General features: G+C 42.9%; 1 protein-coding gene across 4 annotated transcripts in view; it reads left to right on the top strand.

Annotated features, from left to right (window-relative positions):
- The first annotated feature begins 13,645 nt into the window (after nucleotides 1-13,645).
- The window catches only part of nap1l4a (nucleosome assembly protein 1-like 4a), a 65,771-nt gene continuing 52,659 nt past the window's right edge, over nucleotides 13,646-26,757 (top strand). For 2 of the 4 annotated variants that reach the window (XM_064930623.1, XM_064930620.1), the window contains exons 1-2: nucleotides 13,646-13,714; nucleotides 14,779-14,825. In XM_064930623.1, the coding sequence (XP_064786695.1) occupies nucleotides 14,798-14,825 (28 nt within the window). In that variant the 5' untranslated portion in view covers nucleotides 13,646-13,714; nucleotides 14,779-14,797. Of the gene's footprint in view, nucleotides 13,794-14,251; nucleotides 14,276-14,778; nucleotides 14,826-26,757 lie in introns of those variants that run through there. The other 2 variants (XM_064930621.1, XM_064930622.1) reach the window with 2 other exon arrangements.

Here is a 26,757-nt window from a genome sequence, read left to right on the forward strand (position 1 = left end):
TTAACTTTGTCCACATTTTGTTTTGTTACAGCCTTATTCTAAAATTGATTAAATAAAACAATTCCCTCATCAATTTACACACAATACCCCATAATGACTAATTTATTAAAAATAAAAAAAGAGAAATACCTTATTTACATAACTATTTAGACCCTTTGCTATGATATTCGAAATTGAGCTCAGGTGCATCCTGTTTCCATCATCCTGGAGATGTTTCCGCAACTTGATTGGAGTCCAACTGTGGTAAATTCCATTGATTGGACATGATTTGGAAAGACTCTTCCTAGAGCTGGCCGCCCGGCCAAACTGAGCAATCGGGGGATAAGGGCCTTGGTCAGTGAGGTGACCAAGAACATTTACATTTACATTTAAGTCATTTAGCAGACGCTCTTATCCAGAGCGACTTACAAATTGGTGAATTCAGAACCCGATGGTCACTCTGACAGAGCTCTAGAGTTCTTCTGTGGAGATGGGAGAACCTTCCATAAGGACAACCATCTCTGCAGCACTCCAACAATCAGGCCTTTATGGTAGAGTGGCCAGACGGAAACCACTCCTCAGTAAAAGGCACATGACAGCTCAATTTGAGTTTGCCAAAAGGCACCTAAAAGACTCTCACACTATGAGAAACAAGATTCTCTGGTCTGATGAAACCAAGATTGAACTCTTCGGCCTGAATTGCAAGCGTCATGTCTGGAAGAAACCTGGCCCATCCCTACGGGGAAGCAAGGTGGTGGCAGCATCATACTGTGGGGATGTTTTTTTGCAAGAGGGACTGGGAGACTAGTCAGGATCAAGGCAAAGATGACCTGTGCAAAGTACAGAGATATCCTTGAAGAAAAACCTGCTCCAGAGCACTCAGGACCTTCTAATAGGACAAAGACCATAAACACAAAAGCCAAGACAATGAAGGAGTGGCTTCGGGACAAGTCTCTGAATGTCCTTGAGCCCGGACTTGAACCCGATCTAACACCTCTGGAGAGACATGAAAATGGCTGTGCAGCGACGCTCTCCATCTAACCTGGCAGACTTTGAGAGGATTTGCAGAGAAGAATACTAGAAACTCCCCAAATACAGGTGTTCCAAGCTTGTAGCGTCATACCCACGAAGACTCAAGGCTGTAATCTCTGCCAAAGGTGCTTCAACAAAGTACTGAGTAAAGGGTCTTGAATACTTAATGTATGTAACTGTTTTATTTTTTTACATTTGCAAAAAAAATGTTTTAAAATGTTTTTGCATTGTCGTCATGGGCTATTGTGTTTAGAGTGATGAAGGGAGAAAAAAAACTATTTAATCAATTTTAGAAAAAGGCTGTAATGTAACAAATGTGGAAAAGGCAAGGGGTCTGAATACTTTATGAATGTACTGTATGTGAACATGCTTTTTAACAACTTTGCAGTAGATTTTTCAGTAGATACGGGTGCTGAAGTCACTGCATTGCCCACTTCTTATGCAAAACATATATTTACTGAGTACACTGGCAAGAAGATGAGAGCAACAAGGGGTGGGGGGCTGGGGGAGACAGATATGAAACAGACCAAACCATTATCAGTTTCTATTGATCCAATTAAGATTGATGCAGGGGTGTGAATAGGCTCCTTTGAACAACCTATTTTAGGCCTTGATGTTATTATGCAACTTTACTCTACACATCTTTGAAGGAAAGGTGACATGGCGAACTGCAGGGCACTACAGTTCAGAACCATCCTATTTTGACTACAATTAAAAAGGAGTGTGGAATTTTGGACATGGATCCAGGGCGCTTGACAGGTGTTGCCCCACTGTGCACAAACCAATATCCCATCATCAGGGAAGCTATGGCCGCTACTAACGAAGTGATCAGAGATCTATGTGACATGGGTATTGTTGAAAAGACACACTGCCTCTAACTAATTGTCCGGTATGGCCAGTGAGGAAATCAAATTGTGACTGGCGGGTGACGGTGGACTACAGGAATGCAAATTAATCTCCATGTTCACTCCAATGGTGGCTAATCCCTCAACCATTTTTTCTTCTTTGTCACCTGGTCACTCTGTGTTCTAGGTCATTGATATGGCTTTCTTTTTCTGTGGATAGTCAACAGTATCAATGGACTATGACTCCTATGGGCCTTCATAATAGTTCTTCAAATTTACCATCAAGCATTGCATCGACATCTCCAAGATCTCCCTCCGATGTCATCTGTTTTCATAAGATAGGTTGATGATATATTGTCGACTGCACAAGATGAGGCAACACATGCCAAGGACCTAAAATCACTGTTTGACCACTTGCATGCCAAAGGCCTAAAGCTAGCCATGATAAAGCCCAACTCATGCAATCACAGGTTATCTACCTCGGTCAACTGGTCTCGCAGGGAAAAAGATAGCTGACACAAAGTCGTACTGCCGCCATACAAGCCGCCAAGGAACCCACTACTATTAAATAACTCAGCTCCTTCATGGGCTTGTGCAACTACAACAAAGGCTGCATAGACTCCTTTTCCGAAATTGCACAATCCCTTAACGACCTCCTCAAGGGAGACCCGATTCAAAAGACCTTGTAGTCTTCACGGAAGAACAGAAAGAGGTTTTTGGCAAGCTTAAACTAGCTCTGTCATCAGTTCCGGCTTTAGCGATTCCGGACTCAGGCAAACCGTTCACCCTCTTTGTGGCTGAAAAATATGGCACATGACCTCAGTGCTGACACAACACAATGGTGATTGTCAGAAACCTGTAGGCTACTATTAGAAGAAACTAGATGATGTGGCATTGGAGTTGGCCCCAAGGCACTACATTTCAGTGCAAGAGGCGTCATTACAGTCCCTGGTTAGAATCCAGGCTGTATCACATCCGGCCGTGAATGGGTGTCCCATAGGGCGGCGCACAATTGGCACAGCATCGTCCGGGTTTGGCCGGGGAAGGCTGTCATTGTAAATGAGAATTTGTTCTGAACTGACTTGTCTAGATAAATAAAGGTTACACAGGGCCAAAATGGGAAGGCCCTTATCAAATTTTGCTCATACTGTAACGAGGTCAGCAGTGAAAGTCCAGGGCAAATCATGATGGATACATGTCATTCATTGCAAGGTTGTCCAAAGCGGAGCCTGGAGAATAAAGACCTGATTGATTAGCAGTCGGGGGGCGATCTCGAATGAAAAAGCATAGTAAGTCGATCAGAACCTGATAAGCTTCTATGTTGTACACCGCAGTTATCATATTAGGGATATCTAGGTAAAATGTCCACTTTTTCCTGAAAATCAGGAGAATTAGGGAGGTGTAAGTGAAATAACCATTTCTCCTGAAACCAGTACATGTTTACTTATCAATTAGCTAGTCTAATATCAGAATTGGGCTGCCTGTGTTAACGCAGCCAGTGTGGCTCAGCATAAGCCCATGTAAAAGACACAGGAGGCTGCTGAGAGGAGGGCGGCACATAATAATGGCCGGAACGGAGCGAATGGAATGGCATCAAACACATGCAAACCATGTGTTTGATGTATTTAATACCGTTAGACTAATTCCGCTCCAGTCGTTACCACGAGCCCGTCCTCCCCAATTAGCTGCCACCAACTTTCTGTGGTAGAACAGGGGTCTCCAGACCTGTTCCTGGATATTTTCCGTCTAGGTTTTTGTTCCAACTCCAATTGTTCAGTTTAGCTTATCAACCAGATAATTAAAATCAGGTGCGCTAGATTAGGGTTTGAGTGAAAACCTACAGGACTGTTGCTCTCCAGGATCAGGGTTGGAGAGCCATGACATAGAACCACCATAAAATAAATATTAAACTTTTCTATCAATCTTTGAAATGTGTATTCCGTATTTATTTAAGCTGTACGGGGCTCTGTAGCATCAAAGAAATGCTAGACATTCAGATATCCAAGGTTGGTTGAAAATTCTCAGTTCTACACCAAACAGTACCTATCCTGTAACTCCCAGTAATGGATACCAGAAATCTTTGGCTAAATCACATTATCTGGTGTAACAATCTGAAGCTAAGAGAACTGGTGATCACAGCAGATGATGGGAGAGGTGGTCATGCTGAAATTGCCATTCCAAAGAAACATATAGTAAGTTCAGGGAATACTTGTAAAGGTGTGGGAGGCGTGTTGTCATGATCAGACGGCCATTCAGCTCCTCATGAGAAATGTTTCTACAATTTCTTTGGCACTGAACAAATTCAGGCCTTGTGTGCAAACTTCCAAGTTGTAAAAATTCTGTGCAACTTCCAACATCTGTTTACTATGAACACTGAGGTTTACCCACTTTATGTTACAGTTTCAGACCGTGGTTAAGTAGGCTACTTGATCATAATTTAGTCCTACCAGAGCGGCCTACCATCACAAACAATGGAGAAAATACATCCCATAACATTTTAACATGGAAATAGCTGTTCTGTTGTTCAGCCTACAGTAGCAGCCAAAGTATGGTGTTCAATGTAGGCCTACATTCCTTGAGACTTTTGAAGAAAAACATGCAGGGCTTCACATGAACCTGAAAATAACCACTTGTCCTTCAGACAAGGATATGACTGAAAATGTTGTTGTGTTTGATGCAAGAAACCACTTTACAAAATAAAAGGCATTATTATTCCCATACCATTAGTACAGAGAATCAGACAAATGATGCTACCCTCTGCCTATTGGCTATTTAGCATATTCAATCCTTTCTCAAAATACAACACTGCCCCTTTAAGACAAAAACAGTAGTTGACCTGACTGATTTAAAAAAAATGTCGAGCAATCCTAACATTTTGTGCTGTTGTAGGAAGCAATCACTCCCCCATTGCTGACTATAAATTATTATTTTTAGATGGGCTAATAACTCATTAACTAGCAAATATGAACAAATGTGCACATGTGGCTATACGCAGCTTGTTTACTCGCGACCACTCATGCCGTAAACAGTCCAGTTCAAAGTGAATGGCACAGATCCATATATGGCAATGGTCTATTTGCTTATAGGCCTACCGAAGCTCTGATTGGATAAGCCACATTGGCTGAATGGTGCTTGTCAATGCATTAGAATCATCCTCCATTGCGTTATGCCTAATACAAAATATCTTGCATAGTTAGTTTTGCATACGAAGTCTTGGATAGTTTGTTTAGGTATGTTACATTAAAAGTTGCTAATATTGTGTTGATTCATCACAATTCTCACAGTAAAGGGAAAGGTTTTTAACACATTTTAGTGTTAAGAGGGAAAACTCTAGAAACTCTAGAAAGTTGAGTGATGTTCTATCTTGTGGTTCTCTGCGTGGTTTCTTCTGTGTGGCAGTCCCGGGGAACTGCGCCTGCAGTTTAGAGGGAACATTGGTGGGGGAAGGGAAGTGGTGTCCATGGCTCTATTTCAACTTCTAAGAGGAACAGGAATAATGAAGCTAATTTAATGTAGGTAGGAAAAGTCTGTCAGTGACCAGTCTTATTTAGATGAATTGTATTTCTGAAGAACAGAGGAAGATTGCAGTGAGCCTCAAAAGAATATGAGCAACAGAGGTTTTGTGTTTCCAACTTCGGAGTAGAGCACCCATCAGAGTCATCTCAGGGGTGACGACAGATGTTCAGGTTCAATACCTGAATAGAATTCCCGGAGTAGTGGTGCCTGGCGTCTGACCATCTGGGTGAATGGAGAAAAAGAAGAAAGTCTGTCAGTCCTGTTGTTTTTTTGATAAAGAGCAAATACCAATGCATGTGAAGCTTGGTTATGTAAGATACGCTGTAAGAGCTTTCGTCCCAAAACCATTGCAGTGCAAGAATTGTAAAGAATTTGTCCATGTTTCAAGTGAGTGCAGACGGACAGAGTATATTGAAGAACTGTGGGTAGAAGGACGACAGTGTTGCAATTGTGGTGGGGCTCATGATCCCGAGTTCCCGGAGTGCCCTTTAAGGGTGAAGGAGATTGAAGTGACAAAAGTTAGAGAGGTAAATTGAATCTCCTATGGGGAGGCGATTAAAATAATTGAGAAAACAAGTGAAGCTAGTGACGATATGGTTGTGGACGCACCACAGCCTGTAATAAAGGTTTGCTGCCAGTCAAAAGATACCCTGTGTGTTAAAAATGTGGATTTTGTGGTGTTCATTGCCACAGTTATAAACTTTATAGCACAAGTCTCAAAGAAGTCTAAGAAACTGGACATTATTGTGGCTGTGGCAGAAAATCTTTTGGGACCTAAGGATTTTACATTTGAATACTTGCGAGGAGTACTGGCAGCAGAAGACCCTCCCTCCCAGGTTCCCCTTGAACCTATGTAGGGATCAGATATGATTTAGTTCATTTATTTTTTGATAGTTTGGTAGTTTTTTTGTAGTTTGGTAGTTTATTTTATTTTTTGTGAATCTTGTTTCCATCCTGCACAGTAGGTGACAGGATGCACATTAAATTGTGCGATCTGCAATTTACCGAGGAAGAAGACCTAGCTGGGCTGAAGGTCAACCATCTCTCTTTGCAAGTTCAGCTGAAGGCAACGTTGAAGTTCTCAGAATCCCAATGCACGTCCAGAGTGATTGAGGAGAAAGGATTAGCCAGGGGAAAATGACTGTCCTTAAGAGGGAAAGAACAAGATGTACAGTATGTCAGGAGAAGTGCAGTATTATCATAGTGAGACGTATACTTGGAATATGGAGGAGGAATGGAGGGAAAATGAGAGGCAGAGGAGGTTGAAGAAAGATAGTGAGCTTGAATCGGTTAAATATGGAGGAAAAAAAAGATATGTTTTGTTAAAGAAGAATGGTAGAAAGTGTAAGCCGAGTGAGCTGGATGCTGATTTGAGGACAGGAGGAGAAATGGAAGTGAATGAGTGCGAAGTATCGGAGGTGGTAGATTTGGTGAAGTTCTCGAAGCCCGAGGTTTGCACCGAGAGTCAGGATAGATGAGTCTGTGACGGTTGAGTGCATTTTTTGGAAAAAGTGAACCCTTGCCTTTTGGCTGATCCATTTTTTTATTTCACCTTTATTTAACCAGGTAGGCAAGTTGAGAACAAGTTCTCATTTACAATTGCGACCTGGCCAAGATAAAGCAAAGCAGTTCGACACATACAACGACACAGAGTTACACATGGAGCAAAACAAACATACAGTCAATAATACAGTATAAACAAGTCTATATACGATGTGAGCAAATGAGGTGAGATAAGGGAGGTAAAGGCAAAAAAAGGCCATGGTGGCAAAGTAAATACAATATAGCAAGTAAAACACTGGAATGGTAGATTTGCAATGGAAGAATGTGCAAAGTAGAAATAAAAATAATGGGGTGCAAAGGAGCAAAATAAATAAATTAAATACAGTAGGGAAAGAGGTAGTTGTTTGGGTTAAAATATAGGTGGGCTATGTACAGGTGCAGTAATCTGTGAGCTGCTCTGACAGTTGGTGCTTAAAGCTAGTGAGGGAGATAAGTGTTTCCAGTTTCAGTGCTTTTTGTAGTTCGTTCCAGTCATTGGCAGCAGAGAACTGGAAGGAGAGGCGGCCAAAGAAATAATTGGTTTTGGGGGTGACTAGAGAGATATACCTGCTGGAGCGTGTGCTACAGGTGGGAGAAGCTATGGTGACCAGCGAGCTGAGATAAGGGGGGACTTTACCTAGCAGGGTCTTGTAGATGACATGGAGCCAGTGGGTTTGGCGACGAGTATGAAGCGAGGGCCAGCCAATGAGAGCGTACAGGTCGCAATGGTGGGTAGTATATGGGGCTTTGGTGACAAAACAGATTGCACTGTGATAGACTGCATCCAATTTGTTGAGTAGGGTATTGGAGGCTATTTTGTAAATGATATCGCCAAAGTCGAGGATTGGTAGGATGGTCAGTTTTACAAGGGTATGTTTGGCAGCATGAGTGAAGGATGCTTTGTTGCGAAATAGGAAGCCAATTCTAGATTTAACTTTGGATTGGAGATATTTGATATGGGTCTGGAAGGAGAGTTTACAGTCTAACCAGACACCTAAGTATTTGTAGTTGTCCACGTATTCTAAATCAGAGCCGTCCAGAGTAGTGATGTTGGACAGGCGGGTAGGAGCGGGTAGCGATCGGTTGAAGAGCATGCATTTAGTTTTACTTGTATTTAAGAGCAATTGGAGGCCACGGAAGGAGAGTTGTATGGCATTGAAGCTTGCCTGGAGGGTTGTTAACACAGTGTCCAAAGAAGGGCCGGAAGTATACAGAATGGTGTTGTCTGCGTAGAGGTGGATCAGAGACTCACCAGCAGCAAGAGCGACCTCATTGATGTATACAGAGAAGAGAGTCGGTCCAAGAATTGAACCCTGTGGCACCCCCATAGAGACTGCCAGAGGTCCGGACAGCAGACCCTCCGATTTGACACACTGAACTCTATCAGAGAAGTAGTTGGTGAACCAGGCAAGGCAATCATTTGAGAAACCAAGGCTGTCGAGTCTGCCGATGAGGATGTGGTGATTGACAGAGTCGAAAGCCTTGGCCAGATCAATGAACACGGCTGCACAGTAATGTTTCTTATCGATGGCGGTTAAGATATCGTTTAGGACCTTGAGTGTGGCTGAGGTGCACCCATGACCAGCTCTGAAACCAGATTGCATAGCAGAGAAGGTATGGTGAGATTCGAAATGGTCGGTAATCTGTTTGTTGACTTGGCTTTCGAAGACCTTAGAAAGGCATGGTAGGATAGATATAGGTCTGTAGCAGTTTGGGTCAAGAGTGTCCCCCACTTTGAAGAGGGGGATGACCACAGCTGCTTTCCAATCTTTGGGGATCTCAGACGACACCAAAGAGGTTGAACAGGCTAGTAATAGGGGTGGCAACAATTTCGGCAGATAATTTTAGAAAGAAAGGGTCCAGATTGTCTAGCCCGGCTGATTTGTAGGGGTCCAGATTTTGCAGCTCTTTCAGAACATCAGCTGAACGGATTTGGGAGAAGGAGAAATGGGGAAGGCTTGGGCGAGTTGCTGTGGGGGGTGCAGTGCTGTTGACCGGGGTAGGAGTAGCCAGGTGGAAAGCATGGCCAGCTGTAGAAAAATGCTTTTTGAAATTCTCAATTATGGTGGATTTATCAGTGGTGACAGTGTTTCCTATCTTCAGTGCAGTGGGCAGCTGGGAGGAGGTGTTCTTATTCTCCATGGACTTTACAGTGTCCCAGAACTTTTTTGAGTTAGTGTTACAGGAAGCAAATTTCTGCTTGAAAAAGCTAGCCTTGGCTTTTCTAACTGCCTGTGTATAATGGTTTCTAGCTTCCCTGAACAGCTGCATATCACGGGGGCTGTTCGATGCTAATGCAGAACGCCATAGGATGTTTTTGTGTTGGTTAAGGGCAGTCAGGTCTGGGGAGAACCAAGGGCTATATCTGTTCCTGGTTCTAAATTTCTTGAATGGGGCATGTTTATTTAAGATGGTTAGGAAGGCATTTAAAAAAATATCCAGGCATCCTCTACTGACGGGATGAGATCAATATCCTTCCAGGATACCCCGGCCAGGTCGATTAGAAAGGCCTGCTCGCTGAAGTGTTTCAGGGAGCGTTTTACAGTGATGAGTGCGGGTCGTTTGACCGCTGACCCATTACGGATGCAGGCAATGAGGCAGTGATCGCTGAGATCTTGGTTGAAGACAGCAGAGGTGTATTTAGAGGGCAAGTTGGTTAGGATGATATCTATGAGGGTGCCCGTGTTTAAGGCTTTGGGGAGGTACCTGGTACGTTCATTGATAATTTGTGTGAGATTGAGGGCATCAAGTTTAGATTGTAGGATGGCTGGGGTGTTAAGCATGTTCCAGTTTAGGTCGCCTAGCAGCACGAGCTCTGAAGATAGATGGGGGGCAATCAGTTCACATATGGTGTCCAGAGCACAACTCGGGGCAGAGGGTGGTCTATAGCAGACTGCAACGGTGAGAGACTTGTTTTTAGAGAGGTGGATTTTTAAAAGTAGAAGTTCAAATTGTTTGGGTACAGACCTGGATAGTAGGACAGAACTCTGCAGGCTGTCTTTGCAGTAGATTGCAACACCGCCCCCTTTGGCAGTTCTATCTTGTCTGAAAAGGTTGTAGTTTGGAATTAAAATTTCAGAATTTTTGGTAGTCTTCCTAAGCCAGGATTCAGACACAGCTAGAACATCCGGGTTGGCAGAGTGTGCTAAAGCAGTGAATAGAACAAACTTAGGGAGGAGGCTTCTAATGTTAACATGCATGAAACCAAGGCTATTACGGTTACAGAAGTCGTCAAAAGAGAGCGCCTGGGGAATAGGAGTGGAGCAAGGCACTCTAGGGCCTGGATTCACCTCTACATCGCAAGAGGAACAGAGGAGGACTAGAATAAGGGTGCGGCTGAAAGCAATAAGAATTGGTCGTCTAGAACGTCTGGAACAGAGTGTAAAAGAAGGTTTCTGGGGGCGATAAAATAGCATCAAGGTATAATGTACAGACAAAGGTATGGTAGGATGTGAATACAGTTGAGGTAAACCTAGGTATTGAGTGATGAAGAGAGAGATATTGTCTCTAGAAACATCATTGAAACCAGGAGATGTCATTGCATGTGTGGGTTGTGGAACTAATAGGTTGGATAAGGTATAGTGAGCAGGACTAGAGGCTCTACAGTGAAATAAGCCAATAAACACTAACCAGAACAGCAATGGACAAGGCATATTGACATTAAGGAGAGGCATGCTTAGTCGAGTGATCAAAAGGGTCCAGAGTGGAGAGGTTGGTTGGGGGTCACGGCGATCCAGACAGCCAGCCAGGCCATCAATAGCAAGCTAGCATAGGATGGACGTCTGTTATTAGCCACCTCTTGCGCTCCGTCAGTAGATTAGTGGGGTTCCGTGTGGTAGAGGGGACCAATCCAAATCACACAACAACAACAAAAATAAAAACAATAGATATAGCTAGAGGCCCAGAAGAAGAAAAAAAATAACAATAAAAATAAATAAATAATTTGTCCGATTATCTATTCAGATAGCAGCCGATAAGACAGCTAATGGCTAGCAGGCCTCAGATGGGCGCCCAGGCAACGTCGCGACGGAGGAACCAGACGGATAACTCCCTCGGGTAGACAACGTCGGCAGTTCAGCCGTGAAGGCTCGGCGGCAGCAAAACGGGTCCGTACAGGTGACCGCAGCCCAGGAGCGATTGATGGAACTCCTCAGCTGGCTAGCTCCGGAACAACTGATGCTCGCTCCGGAATCGACAAAAACTCCAACTAGCTTTGTAGTTTCAGGGTTGGTGAAAAAAGAGTTGTGTACTGTGGAATCGTTGAAGGTATCCAGAAGTGGTCTTATGATAACTGTTTGTGATTTTGCTGGTCAGAGGGAGTAGGCGCTCAACGTTAAATAAATGGGGACAAGAGGTGTAAATTGTTTTGCTCTCAAGAAAAGGGCGCCATTGAAAGGAGTGATTACTGGGGTAACTGTAGGTGTGAAAGTTGACCAACTGAAGGCGGAGGATTCAGTGTTTGTGATGCTTGTTGTTTGGTGCAACGCAGACAAGGTGACGTGATTGGTGAAACAGAAGAGTCGTTGTCTGTTCTTTTGAGTTTTGATGTTGAGTCTTTTCCTGACAGTTATGTTAGGGTATATAACTTATACTGTTCAAGCTTTTGTGCTGAATACATTACGTTATTACAGGTGTCAAGCTTATGGGCATGTGGCAGCAGTGTGTAGGAGGGAGGTTCCTAGGTGTGAGAAATGTGCAGAAGGGCATGTGGAATGTGTGGCATTGGGGAAAGTAGTGGTGTGTGTTAATTGTAGGAGTGCCCATGGGGCTGAGAATCAGAAATGTCCGGTGAGAGAGGCAGTTTGAGGTTTCCAGGGTTAGAGTAGTGCAGAAGTTGTTGTATGCAGAGGCAGTGAATAGAGTAGAGGAAGATAGGATAGGGATACTGAGAGAAGTGGTGTGAGTAGTCAGTACAGAAGGATAGGCCAAATGATATATGCTTCAGTAAGGGTAGATTTTTTTTGCACTTAGCAATGGTTATCAACTGTACTGCAGGGATAGAACATACGTTGTAGAAAATTGAGGTTGTGGTGACAGCTGCAAAGAGGTATTTGCATGTGTGAGACTTGACATCAGAAGAGTTACAGGTTGTGTTGAGTGGTGGTGTTGGCCTCCAGTAGAACTTGATATATTTTAATAGTGGAGTAGAGTGGTGGGTTTTTAGTGAGCTTTTTAAAAAGCAATGTATAAGGGAGTTATACTCCAGTCTAGTAGGTGGCAGAAATGCAACATTTATTGGATGCCAACAGCCATTGAACCTCATCGCCGAAGAAGAGTTGGGGGGTTTTGGGGGTTAATGGAGGAAGCGAATATTCTGTTTGAATCGGATGACGTGTCGAGTGGAAATGAGAGTGATAAGAATTGGATTACAATGGCGAATGCAAAAGGAAATAATAGAATTAAAGTGGTAGTGGAAAGTCTTTTTTTTGGTTGGGATAAGGGTGTGGGGTCAGTAGTATCACCTGGGAGATTTGTTTGAAGATTCTGTTAAAATGATGGATGCGTTGGATGAGAATAACGAGAAGTGGGCTTATTTTGTGTTTCTATGGAAAAGAAGGAGCGTGCGTTGCGCCACTAAGTTGTCCGATTGGAATGTGTGTGGATCTTTCAAGCAGGGCGCTTATCAAGGGTCTTATCTCTGGGGTGTTGCGTAAAGGAAATGCAAAGGATATACATGAAGATTTTGATCAAGTGGTTGGTGCAAAACGACTGACCCGAATAGTAGATGGCGTGCGGAAGCCCACTCCATCCATTCTATTGTTTCCTGAAGAAGTCTCTCCCTTCTCACATGGATTTGGGTTGAATGAGATTCCCTGTGAGAGCCTTCATGCCCAAACCAATGCAGTGAGATAAATGTCACTTATTCCGTAATGTGTCAAGTGTATGTAGATGAGAGGAGTATTATATTCCAGCTGAGCCTAAAAGGTTAAATTGTGGTGGTGAACATGCACCCGGATTTCTGAAGTGTCCCGTTAGGGTGAAGGAGACTGATGTGGCAAGAATAAGTGCTGTCCAGAATGTCTCCTATCCGGAGGCAAAGAGAAGAGTGTAAAAAAGGTGTTACGTTGAATAAGTAATGGTAGTAGGAGTAGAGAAAGAAGTTGATGTTCCTTGTCAATGCAACGGCAGGAATCTTGTTGATGAATGCTCCACCCTCACAGGCACCTGAGCCTGTGTAGGAGTTGGTTGTTTTGATTTAATTTTGTATTATCTCGCCAGCAGCATATCCCACTGCTGGCTTGCTTCTGAAGCTAAGCAGTGTTGGTCCCTGGATGGGAGACCAGATGCTGCTGAAAGTGGTGTTGAAGGGCCAGTAGGAGGCACCCTTTCCTCTGGTCTAAAAAATTATATATCCCAATACCCCAGGGCAATGATTGGGGACATTGCCTTGTGTAGGGTGCTGTCTTTTGGATGGGATGTTAAATGGATGTCCTAACTCTCTGTGATCACTAAAGATCCCATGGCACTTATCGTAAGAGTAGGGGTGTTAACCCTGATGTCCTGGCTAAATTCCTAATCTGGCCCCCATACCATCAAGGTCACATAATCATGCCCAGTTTACAATAGGCTCATTCATCCCCCCTCCTGTCCCCTGTAACTATTCCCCAGGTCGTTGCTGTAAATGATAATGCCATTCTCAGTCAATTTACCTGGTAAAATAAATCTCTGGTCCCCCTTCCCGCAATGGAATATATTATTTTTTGTTTTGTTTCAAAACCCTGTACAGTAGGTGGCGGCAATACGTCAATATGTGTAATCTGCCATAAAACTCTCAAGAAGAAGAAGAAGAAGACTCTGAGGTAAAAGAGCAGAATTCGCCAGATATCTACGTAGCTATTCTCATTGGATTTTGCTACATTGTTTGTGTTTCAACAGGAGGTATTGAACAGTGAAATGGTAGAAGTTGTCAAAGGCGTGTTGCTAGTGTCAGAGAAGTTACTGTTTGTGACATTTGATTGTTAGCAACAAATGCCTGGCAAGCTAGCGAGATTCCCACATGTCATGTGGCTCGTTGAGTGGGGGCATTTGACTTAAGGAGAAACAAGCTTATATAAACAGGTTTTTCCGTCGTGGTAAACCATTAATATTCGTCGTTTGGTAGTGTTTTCTGTGTGTGACGTTCGCTGACTCACTACTTGCTGTCGTGTTACCGGGTTTTTGTTGGCCATAAAATCTGTTTCTGAGGGGCAGCATGCGAACATGCTATCAGCTAGCACGCTAACGTTACTGCTAGCTAACGTTTACTGTCAAATAATTGTGGCACCGCCCAGAGTTATTTGTGTGGATGCTAGAATTGCCTAGCATATAGGCAACTAATGCGTACAGACATAACATGTCAATTTCGTTGTTTTGAGGATCTGGTAATACGACATTTCTCTATTCGCGACACGGTCCGACGTAAAACAATCTTAGCTAGCTATTGTAGGTACGCTAGCAACGTAGCATGTCAATGTATCATTATTGCCAAAGACAAGCATAATGCGTGATCTAACTGCGCTCTTGAGGCTTGTTGTGTTCCAGTTACTGGAGCAAGCTAGTTCATTTTGATTTCACAATACCTATTAAGGCCGTCACTTTAACTTTACATATTCGATATCCAGCCAAACAGCAGATCTTAGCTAAGTTAGCTAGTCAACTGACAGGCTTGTTTGGTTACTGACAATAGGTTTGTCAGGAACTCTTGGTAGTAGCTCCGTTAATTTAACAATGCTAGCAAAGTTACCTAACCACTACTGTTGCACTGCCTATGAACATAGTTTTAACTACCTATCATTCCAGTTATGTTTCACACAAGCATGCCTCGTTTATTAAGAGCATAAGTCACTTAATTCCCAGATTGACCCCTGTATCTATTTTGCTACAGAGCAGAAGGAGCTGTTACGATGGAGGCCAACAAAGCTGAAGGCAGAGGTATGTTCTGTGTGATCTAATGTGGCAAGTATCTGCTCTGCCCGTGTAAGACCAATTATATTACTCAAATCAGATGACACTTGTATTTTCAATTCTATGAAAGACAGCTATTTCCTAGTGAGGATTTGAGGATACAAAATCTGATTTTAAAATATGAAATGAAGATGTAGGAATTAAACTTATTTCAGTCATCCGGCTGAGTTCGATGAACCTCTCGACTCAATTTGCCATCTGTTTTATCTGACAGCCTCTGATCTAGGCTGTCATAGGGTCATGGATTTTCCTGCACTGTACCTAACCTCGGCATCGTGCCAATTCTGTCCCCTCCGGAAGACAAATACATTTTAAAAGCATCATTCAATTTTATATCTGCATAACATTCCTCTTAGTTGGATGCTGTGGAAATACTTTGTATTTTCTTCCTTTCGATAATAGCTTTTCAGATCCCCTAGGATGTGAACATTTCTTTGTACACACAACCCTTTTTCAGGAACATGATACCCTCTTTGTTAGAGTTAACAGGAACTTGGTGCCGTATGTATGTTCACAACACAAACTGAGCTATTGGTTTAACCCAAGTGCCTCCTTGCCCCACCATTAGATCACTCCTTCTAAGCCTCTGCTCAGTATTTCACAACAGACTATTTTGAATGTAGCATCTCAATGCCTTTTACAGAAGTCATGGGCCATGTAATATTTAGTCACGAGCAGGGCTATGATAAGATTGAAAGAGGTATGAACAATCATTCGCTGCATCTTTGCTATCATAAAGAGGGCATTTATTAATATAAAGGGAAGCAAAAGCCTGTTGGATCAGCACAAACTGCCTGTCATTCGTCTTAGGCAACGAACAGAAGAAGACGGAATGAAACAGGGAGGGACTGCCTAGACCTGTTGGATTTGAACCACCCATTTTCTTTTTCCATCGCCAAATATTTACAAATGTTTTCCATTGTGGGACATGATGAACACGACCCTGGTCACAGAGCTGCTGACATGTTCTTATCTTGATAGCTAGCATTTAGAGATATGAATAATGGAACATTTGTAAAGGTCCAATACAGCTGTTTTTATCCCAACATCAAATTTCTGTGTAACAATTTAGTACCGTATTGTTTGTTTTCAATTCAAATGGCCAAAAAGAAATATAGTATCTTAGAAAATAGCTATTTCTCAAGTAAGAATTTGGCTAGTACTGTCTGGGAGGGGAAAACTGAGAACTAGCTGTTATTGGCAGAGGTTTGGAACTCTTTTTGCTCTTTTAACCATCCCACCTAAACAGGCTGATATTCAAGGCGGTCTTTTCAAACAGCTCTTACACTAAAAGGGTTATCTGGGGCGGCAGGTAGTCAAGTGGTTAGAGCGTATCCCTGAGCTGACAAGGTAAAAATTTGTTGTTCTACCCCTGAACAAGGCAGTTAACCCACTGTTCCTAGGCTGTCATTGTAAATAAGACCATGTTCTGAACTGACTTGACAAATGACATTTGAAATAAATTGTCATTTTCACAGTATTATTCCAACCTCAGTGTGAAAATGTACGTAATATATATCTCGGCAAAAAAAGAAACGTCCTCTCACTGTCACCTGTGTTTATTATCAGCAATCTTAACTTAAAAATGTGGTTGAACATAACAAGATTAAACAACTGAGACATAAACTGAACAAGTTCTACAGACATGTGACTAACAGAAATGGAATAATGTGTCCCTAAACAAAGGGGGGTAAAAATCAAAAGTAAGTCAGTATCTGGTGTGGCCAAATAACGGTGGGTTTGTGCCCATAGGCGATGTTGTTGCCGGTGATGTCTGGTGAGGACCTGCCTTACAACAGGCCTACAAGCCCTCAGTCCAGCCTCTCTCAGCCTATTGCGGATAGTCTGAGCACTGATGGAGGGATTGTGCGTTCCTCGTGTAACTCTGCAGTTGTTGCCATCCTCTACCTGTCCCGCAGGTGTCATGTTTGGATGTACCGATCCTGTGCAGGTGTTATCCTTGCAGTGGCAGACCATGTGTAACAATCAGCTGTCCGTCCTGCCTCCCGGTAGCACTGTCTTAGGCGTCTCACAGTATGGACATTACAATTTATTGCCCTGGCCACATCTGCAGTCCTCATGCCTCCTTGCAGTATGCCTAAGGCATGTTCACGCAGATGAGCAGGAACCCTGGGCATCTTTCTTTTTGTGTTTTTCAGAGTCTGTAGAAAGGCCTCTTTAGTGTCCTAAGTTTTCATAACTGTGACCTTAATTGCCTACCGTCTGTAAGCTGTTAGTGTCTTAACGACCATTCCACAGGTGCATGTCAAGTAATTTATGGTTTATTGAACAAGCATGGGAAACTGTTTAAACCTTTTACAATGAAGATCTGTGAAGTTGTTTGGAATTTTATGAAGTATCTTTGAAAGATATGGTCCTGAAAAAAATGTTTTATTGCTGAGTTTATATTTGTAATAATACAGTTGAATTCGGAAGTTTACATACACCTTTGCCAAATACATTTAAACTCAGTTTTTCACTATTCCTGACATTTAATCCTAGTAAAATGTCCTGTCTTAGGTCAGTTAGGCTCACCACTTTATTTTAAGCATGTGAAATGTCAGAATAATAGAGTGAATGATTTATTTCAACTTTTACTTCTTTCATCACATTCCAAGTGGGTCAGAAGTTTACATACACTCAATTAGTATTTGGTAGCATTGCCTTTTTAAATTGTTTTAACTTGGGTCAAAGGTGTCTTTCTTGCAGCCTTCACAAGCTTCCCATAATAAGTTGGGTGAATTTTGGCCTATTCCTCCGGACAGAGCTGGTGTAACTGAGACAGGTTTGTAGGCCTCCTTGCTCGCACACGCTTTTTCAGCTCTGACCACACATTTTCTATAGGATGAGGACAGGGCTTTGTGATGGCCACTCCAATACCTTGACTTTGTTGTCCTTAAGCCATTTTCCAAAACTTTGGAAGTATGCTTGGGGTCATTGTCCATTTGGAAGATCATTTTCGACCAAGCTTTAACTTCCTGGCTGATCTTAAGATATCGCTTCAATGTATCCCCATAATTTGTCTTCCTCATGATGCCATCTATTTTGTGAAGTGCACCAGTTCCCCCTGCAGCAAAGCACCCCCACAACATACTGCCACCCCCGTGCTTCACGGTTGGGATGGTTTTCTTCGGCTTGCAAGCCTCCCCCTTTTTCCTCCAACATAACAATGTTCATTATGGCCAAACAGTTCTATTTTTGTTTCATCAGACCAGAGGACATTTCTCCAAAAAGTACGATCTTTGTTCCCATGTGCAGTTGCAAACCGTAGTCTGGCTTTTTTATGATGGTTTTGGAGCAGTGGCTTCTTCCTTGCTGAGTGGCCTTTCAGGTTACGTTGATATAGGACTCGTTTTACTGTGGATATAGGTACTTGATTTGACAGATTTACACTTTTCGCACTAAAGTACGTTCCTCTCTAGGAGACAGAAGGCGTCTCCTTCCTGAGCGGTGTGACGGCTGTGTGGTCCAATGGTGTTTGTTTGCGTACTATTGTTTGTACAGATGAACGTGGTACCTTCTGAGATTTGTTAATTGCTCCCAAGGATGAACCAGACTTGTGGAGGTCTACACATTTTTTTTTTTCTGTTGTCTTGGCTGATTTTCTTTTGATTGTTCCATGATGTCAAGCAAAGAGGCACTGAGCTTGAAGGTAGGCCTTGAAATGCATCCACAGGTACAGGTCCAATTTACTCAAATTATGTCAATTAGCCTATTAGAAGCTTCTAAAGCCATGGCATTTTCTGGAATTTTCCAAGCTGTTTAAAGCCACAGTCTACTTCTGACTCACTAGAATGGTGATACAGTGAAATAATCTTTAAACAATTGTTGGAAAAATTGCACGAAGTCGATGTCCTAACCGACTTGCCAAAACTATAGTTTGTTAACAAGAAGTTTGAAGTGGTTGAAAAACGAGTTTTAATGACTCCAACCTACGTACAACCTATGTATGTAAACGTCCTACTTCAACTGTGTATGTATGTGGACATCCCTTGAAATTAGTGGATTTGGCTGACAGGTGTATATAATCGAGCACACAGCCATGCAATCTCTATAGACGCAAATTGGCAGTAGAGTGGCCTTGTTGGAGAGCTCTGTGATTTTCAACGTGGCACCGTCATAGGATGCTACCTTTCCATCAAGTCAGTCAGTCAAATTTCTGCCCTGCTAGAGCTGCCCCAGTCAACTATAAGTGCTGTTATTGTGAAGTGGAAACGTCTAGGAGCAACGACGTCTCAGCTGCGAAGTGGTAGGCCGTACAACCTCACAGAACTGGATCGCCGAGTGCTGAAGAGTGTATAAATAATCTATCCTCAGTTGCAATACTCGCCACTGAGTGCCAAACTGCCTCTGGAAGCAACGTCGGCACAACTTTTCGATGGGAGCTTCATGAAATGTGTTTCCATTGCAGAGCAGCCACAGACTAGCATAAGATTGCCATGCACAATGCCAAGCATTGACTGGACCTGTGTAAAGCTCGCCCCATTGAACTCTGGAGCAGTGGAAACACTTTCTCTGGAGTGATGAATCACACTTCGCCGTACTGACAATTCAGTGTTTGGTGGATGCCAGGCCCTTTAGTTCCAGTGAAGGGAAATATAAAAGCTGCAGCATACAATGACATTCTAGATGATTCTGTGCTTCCGACTTTGTGACAACAGTTTGGGGAAGGCCCTTTCCTGTTTCAGGATGACAAAGCCCCTATGCACAAAGCAAGGTCCATAAAGAAATTGTTTGTTGATCGGTTTGGAAGAAATTGACGAGCTTGCACAGAACCCTGACCTCAACCCCATCAAACACCTTTGGGATGAAATGGAGCGCTGACTGCGAGCCAAGCCTAATTGCCTAACATCTGTGCTTGGCCTCACGAATGCTCTTGTGGCTGGTTGGAACGGGGACTTGTTTCAAATATCTAGTGGAAAGCCTTCCCAGAAGAGTGGAGGCGGTTAAAGCTGCAAAGTGTGGACTAACTCCATATTAATTCCCATGATTTTGGAAATAAATGTTAATGAGCAGGTGTCCACGTACGTTTGATCATGTATGTGTATATACAGTGCCTTGCGAAAGTATTAGGCCCCCTTGAACTTTGCGACCTTTTGCCACATTTCAGGCTTCAAACATAAAGATATAAAACTGTATTTTTTTGTGAAGAATCAACAACAAGTGGGACACAATCATGAAGTGGAATGACATTTATTGGATATTTCAAACTTTTTTAACAAATCAAAAACTGAAAAATTGGGCGTGCAAAATTATTCAGCCCCCTTAAGTTAATACTTTGTAGCGCCACCTTTTGCTGCGATTACAGCTGTAAGTCGCATGTCTCTATCAGTTTTGCACATTGAGAGACATTTTTTCCCATTCCTCCTTGCAAAACAGCTCGAGCTCAGTGAGGTTGGATGGAGAGCATTTGTGAACAGCAGTTCAGTTCTTTCTACAGATTCTCGATTGGATTCAGGTCTGCACTTTGACTTGGCCATTCTAACACCTGGATATGTTTATTTTTGAACCATTCCATTGTAGATTTTGCTTTATGTTTTGGATCATTGTCTTGTTGGAAGACAAATCTCCATCCCAGTCTCAGGTCTTTTGCAGACTCCATCAGGTTTTCTTCCAGAATGGTCCTGTATTTGGCTCCATCCATCTTCCCATCAATTTTAACCATCTTCCCTGTCCCTGCAGAAGAAAAGCAGGCCCAAACCATGATGCTGCCACCACCATGTTTGACAGTGGGTATGTTTTGTTCAGGGTGATGAGCTGTGTTGCTTTTACGCCAAACATAACGTTTTGCATTGTTGCCAAAAAGTTCAATTTTGGTTTCATCTGACCAGAGCACCTTCTTCCACATGTTTGGTGTGTCTCCCAGGTGGCTTGTGGCAAACTGTAAACGACACTTTTTATGGATATCTTTAAGAAATGGCTTTCTTCTTGCCACTCTTCCATAAATGCCAGATTTATGCAATATACGACTGATTGTTGGACAGAGTCTCCCACCTCAGCTGTATATCTCTGCAGTTCATCCAGAGTGATCATGGGCCTCTTGGCTGCATCTCTGATCAGTCTTCTCCTTGTATGAGCTGAAAGTTTAGAGGGACGGCCAGGTCTTGGTAGATTTGCAGTGGTCTGATACTCCTTCCATTTCAATATTATCGCTTGCACAGTGCTCATTGGGATGTTTAAAGCTTGGGAAATCTTTTTGTATCCAAATCCGGCTTTAAACTTCTTCACAACAGTATCTTGGACCTGCCTGGTGTGTTCCTTGTTCTTCATGATGCTCTCTGTGCTTTTAACGGACCTCTGAGACTATCACAGTGCAGGTGCATTTATACGAAGACTTGATTACACACAGGTGGATTGTATTTATCATCATTAGTCATTAAGGTCAACATTGGATCATTCAGAGATCCTCACTGAACTTCTGGGGAGAGTTTGCTGCACTGAAAGTAAAGGGGCTGAATAATTTTGCACGCCCAATTTTTCAGTTTTTGATTTGTTTGAAATATCCAATAAATGTCGTTCCACTTCATGATTGTGTCCCACTTGTTGTTGATTCTTCACAAAAAAATACAGTTTTATATCTTTGTTTGAAGCCTTGTGGCTTTCACAATACTTTCGCAAGGCACTGTATGTATGTATATGTATGAGCAGGGCCTTTTACCTTAGTTTGTGGGGGGGGGGGTGCTAAGCTAAGACATATGGAATTGTTTTAAGATGGTCAATGTGTAGATTATTTTAGCTATCTGATTTGTAGTTTTAGTACCCCTTTAGGTAGCTCCAAAAAATGACACGATTTGATTAAATATTGATTTTTGCCTTTATTGCTAAAGCCCATAAATGCATTGAATAACACCTTTATTAATGGCAAAATGGACAGTCAATAAATAAATGTTTTGAAGTCTGTCCTAGATCTAGGAGATATAAAAACACAGTGTATATATACATTTCTTTTATACACATTTAAGCCCTTTTTAGGGGTAGTCCCAAAACTTTCTAAATTCCTGTATGTGTGTATATATATATTTTTTCTTACCGGTACCGGTTACCTTCAGACCAGTCACGTGACACTTGTGGGGGTTGTAGTGCAAAATGAAGAACATCTTTGTGGGGTCTCATTCATTTGTAGCCCAAACGGTTTGGATGCTACCAAACAAGTTGGCATCTCAGTGGTACCGACTTCAGATGAGTCTCCTGACACTTGTGGGTGTCGAAGAACAAAAGGGAGAACACCATAGTGTTCTTGGGTGTCATCTTTCCATAGAGGGATCATAGTCAAACAATTTGGAAGCTATAGACATCTTTGAGAAGACAGATTTTCGCTGATCCATGGTCTGACAAACACGGCTTTAGCTTTGCCATCTTTCACTGCAGATGCTGAAGTGAAACATTGGCGGATGCAGGGGATTGTGTCGCATCCAATGCAAACAAATCCATGATTCTGAGTCCCATAGGGCGGCGCACAATTGGCCCAGCATCATCTGGGTTAGGCTGTCATTGTAAATTAGAAGTTAATCTTAACAGACTTGCCTAGTTAAATAAAAGTTAAATATTTCTCTCGTTTAAACTGAAAGGTTTTGATGGATTTTTTAAAATGTAACTTAGATTCCCAGTGTGTCAATTCATCCAAACTGCTCGTGCACATCAACAGGGTTCTCCGTTTAACATGCTGCAAGTCCTGCCTCTCCCATCTACTCATTGGTTTTAACGAGAATACTAATTGAATGAGGTCCCCAGTCCAGTTGGTGGTGGTAATACACCTTAAAGTTGGTTGCCAACTGCCAAATAAAATCCACAGAAGATGAATGAAGAGTGAAAACAAACTAAAATCGTTCTAGGTTTCCCCTTTTATCTCTGGATTAATGGTTAGATTAGAGAAAATACGATTTTGTATGACTCAAAATTCTACAACGATCCTGCAAAAAAAGGACCTTAAACATTGGGTGAATTTACCTGAAATGCATATCTCAATTTATGAATTAGCTAGCAACAGCAAGCTCGCTAAATGTCCATGAAAGCTTTTTTTTTGTCTCTATGGTTGGTTTTTGCATTTTAACCTGCGTATCATGAATGCGTCTGGTGGGTATAGACAAAATCAACATACGCACGTGCGGCTCCTTCTTGGTCGAGGTCTAAGAATCTTTTTTAAACATGTTAATTCACAATACAACTGCGCTGCTTGTTGCCAGCAACGGTTTGGGCCTCAGCGTGTACCTTTTCAGATGGTGATGCATTGCACCTGTACTACTACTGGCTTGTGTTGATGCACTGATCTGGGGAAGGGTACCAACATATTTCTGCAGCATTGAAGGTCTTTAAGAACACAGTGGCCTCCATCATTCTCAAATGGAAGAAGTTTGGAACCACCAAGACTCTTCCTAGAGCTGGCTGACCGGCCAAACTGAGCAATCGGGGAGAAGGGCTTTGGTAAGGGAAGTGACCAAGAATGTGCTGCTCACTCTGACAGAGCTCTAGAGTTCCTCTGTGGAGATGGGAGAACCTTCCAGAAGGACCACCATCTCTGCAGCACTCAAACAGGCCTTTATGATAGTGTGGCCAAACCTTACCTATTCCTCAGTTAAAGCTACATGACAGCACACTTGGAGTTTGCCAAAAGAACCTGATGAAACCAAGATTGAACATGTATCATGTCTTGATGAAACCTGCTTTGGGGATGTTTTTCAGACCAGGGACTGGGAGACGTGTCAGGATTGAGGCAAAGTACAGAGAGAGCCTTGATGAAAACCTGCTCCAGAGCTCTCAGGACCTCTGACTGGGGCGAAGGTTCACCTTCCAACAGGACAAAGACCCTAAGCACACAGCCAAGATAATGCAGGAGTGGCTTCGGTACAAGTCCTTGAGTGGCCCAGCCAGAGCCCAGACTTGAACCTGATCGAACACCTCTGGAGAGACCTTAAAATAGCTGTGCTACAATGCTCCCCATCCAACCTCAAAAAGCTTGATGATGATCTGCAGAGAAGAATGGGGTAATGTAACATGGAAAAAGTCAAGAGGTCTGAATACTTTCCAAGGGAACTGTCTTGCACTCTGCAGGAATGCGCAACACCTGCCTTTTCTCCTTTGCTTTTCTCTCATTTCAACCGTTAACTCGTTAGTCTTTGGATTTGTGATCCGTTTTGTCACAGTATACATTGTGACGAGAGGTCGACCGATTTATGATTGTTCAACGCCGATACCGATTTATTGGAGGACAAAAAAAAGCAGATACCGACTAATCAGCCACTTTTTTTTAATGTATCTGTGTAAATGTGTGTGTAAACAACACTATGTAACTCCAAGTCAATCACACTTCTGTGAAATCAAATTGTCCACTTAGGAAGCAACACTGATTGACAAATTTCACATGCTGTTGTGCAATTGGAATAGACAACAGGTAGAAATTATAGGCAATTAGCAAGACACCCCCAATAAAGGAGTGGTTCTGCAGGTGGTGACCACAGACTACTTCTCAGTTCCTATGCTTCCTGGCTGATGTTTTGGTCACTTTTGAATGCTGGCAGTGCTTTCACTCCAGTGGTAGCATGAGACTGAATCTACAACCCACACAAGTGGCTCAGGTAGTGCAGCTCATCCAGGATGGGACATCAATGCGAGCTGTAGCAAGAAGGTTTGCTGTGTCTGTCAGCGTAGTGTCCAGAGCATGGAGGCGCTACCAGGAGGGCAACAACCCAGCAGCAGGACCGCTAATCCTCCACCTTTTGTGCAAGGAGGAGCACTGCCAGAGCCCTGCAAAATGACCTCCAGCAGGCCACGTGCATGTGTCGGCTCAAACGGTCAGAAACAGACTCCGTGAGGGTGGTATGAAGGCCCGACGTCCACAGGTGGGGGTTGTGCTTACAGCCCAACACCGTGCAGGACGTTTGGCATTTGCCAGAGAACACCAAGATTGGCAAATTCGCCACTGGCTGTGCTCTTCACAGATGAAAGCAGGTTCACACTGAGCACATGTGACAGTCTGTGCTCTTCACAGATGAAACTGCCATTAGGTACCGAGATGAGAGACCCCTTGTGAGACCATATGCACAAGACGATGCTAGACTTCTGTGGCTGGAGCAGTTTCTGCACATTGATGCTATGGACTGGCCTGCCCGTTCCCAGACCTGAATCCAATTGAACACATCTGGGACATCATGTCTCTCCATCCACCTGCCACATTGCACCACAGACTGTCCAGGAATTGACCGATGCTTTAGTCCAGGTCTGGGATGAGTCCCTGGAGATCATCCGCACCTCATCAGGAGCATGCCCATGTGTTGTAAGGAGGTCATACACACTGAGCCTAATTTTGACTTGTTTTAAGGACATTACATTAAAGTTTGATCAGCCTGTAGGTGATTTTCCACTTTAATTTTGAGTGTGACTCCAAATCCAGACCTCCATGGGTTGATCAATTTTATTTCCATTGATTTGTGATGAGATTCACTAGTAAAGAAAAAAGTATTTAATAAGAATATTTCATTCATTCAGATCTAGGATGTGTTATTTTAGTGTTCCATTAATTTTTGAGCATGGTGTGGTGTGGCCCACACAGTGGGTTATTTAGTCAGCCAAATTGTGCACTTCAACTATAACAGACAAAATGGGAGAAAAAAATAGAAATCCACATTCATTTTTAATGTGGAAATTATGGTGGAAAATAAGTGTCGATCAAAAGTTTCTCAATACTTTGTTATATACCCTTTGTTGGCAGAGGTCAAATGTTTTCTGTAAGTTTGTGCAACAGACTTTCAACTCCCTCAAAGATTTTCTATGGGGTTGAGATCTGGAGACTGGCTAGGCCACTCCAGACCTGAATGCTTCTTAAAGCCACTCCTGTTGCCCGGGCAATGTGTTTGGGACATTGTCATGCTGGGACATTTCATGACACAGCACCACAGACTGTCCAGGAATTGGCATGCTTCTGGGATCCCTCAGGAGATCATCCGGGTTGCACCTCTATGCCCTTGCATGGAAGGAGGTTTTCACTCAATCTCACAATACATGGCCCCAATCATTCTTACCTTTACCCGGATCAGTCGTCCTGGTCCCTTTGCAGAAAAACAGCCTCAAAGCATGATGTTTCCACCCCCATGCTTCACAGTAGGTATGGCGTTCTTTGGATGCAACTCAGCATTCTTTGTCCTCCAAACAAAAATTATATTTTGGTTTGATCTGACCATTTGACATTCTCCCAATCTTCTTCTGGATCATCCAAAAGCTCTCTAGCAAACTTCAGACGGGCCTGGACATGTACTGGCTTAAGCAAGGGGACACGTCTGGCACTGCAGGATTTGAGTCCCTGGCGGCGTAGTGTGTTACTGATGGTAGGCTTTGTTACTTTGGTCCCAGCTCTCTGTAGGTCATTCACTAGGTCCCCCCGTGTGGTTCTGGAATTTTTACTCACCGTTCTTGTGATCATTTGACCCCACGGGTGAGATCTTGAGCCCCAGATCGAGGAGATTTTCAGTGGTCTTGCATGTCTTCCATTTCCTAATAATTGCTCCCACAGTTGATTTCTTCAAACCAAGCTGCTTACCTATTGCAGATTCAGTCATCCCAGCCTGGTGCAGGTCTACAATTTTGTTTCTGGTGTCCTTTGACAGTTCTTTGGTCTTGGCCAAGTTTTGAGTGTGACTGTTTGAGGTTGTGGACGGGTGTCTTTTATACTGATAACAAGTTCAAACAGGTGCCATTAATACAGGTAACAAGTGGAGGACAGATGAGCCTCTTAAAAAGACAGGTCTGTGAGAGCCAGAAATCTTGCTTGTTTGTAGGTGACCAAATTTATTTTCCACCATAATTTGCAAATTCATTAATAAATCCTACAATGTGATTTTTCTGGAGGTTTTTTGTCATTTTGTCTGTCATAGTTGAAGTGTACCTATGATGAAAATTGCAGGCCTCA

Source organism: Oncorhynchus masou, chromosome 22, assembly GCF_036934945.1.
Source record: "Oncorhynchus masou masou isolate Uvic2021 chromosome 22, UVic_Omas_1.1, whole genome shotgun sequence".
In the NCBI taxonomy this organism is placed as follows: Eukaryota; Metazoa; Chordata; class Actinopteri; order Salmoniformes; family Salmonidae; genus Oncorhynchus; species Oncorhynchus masou.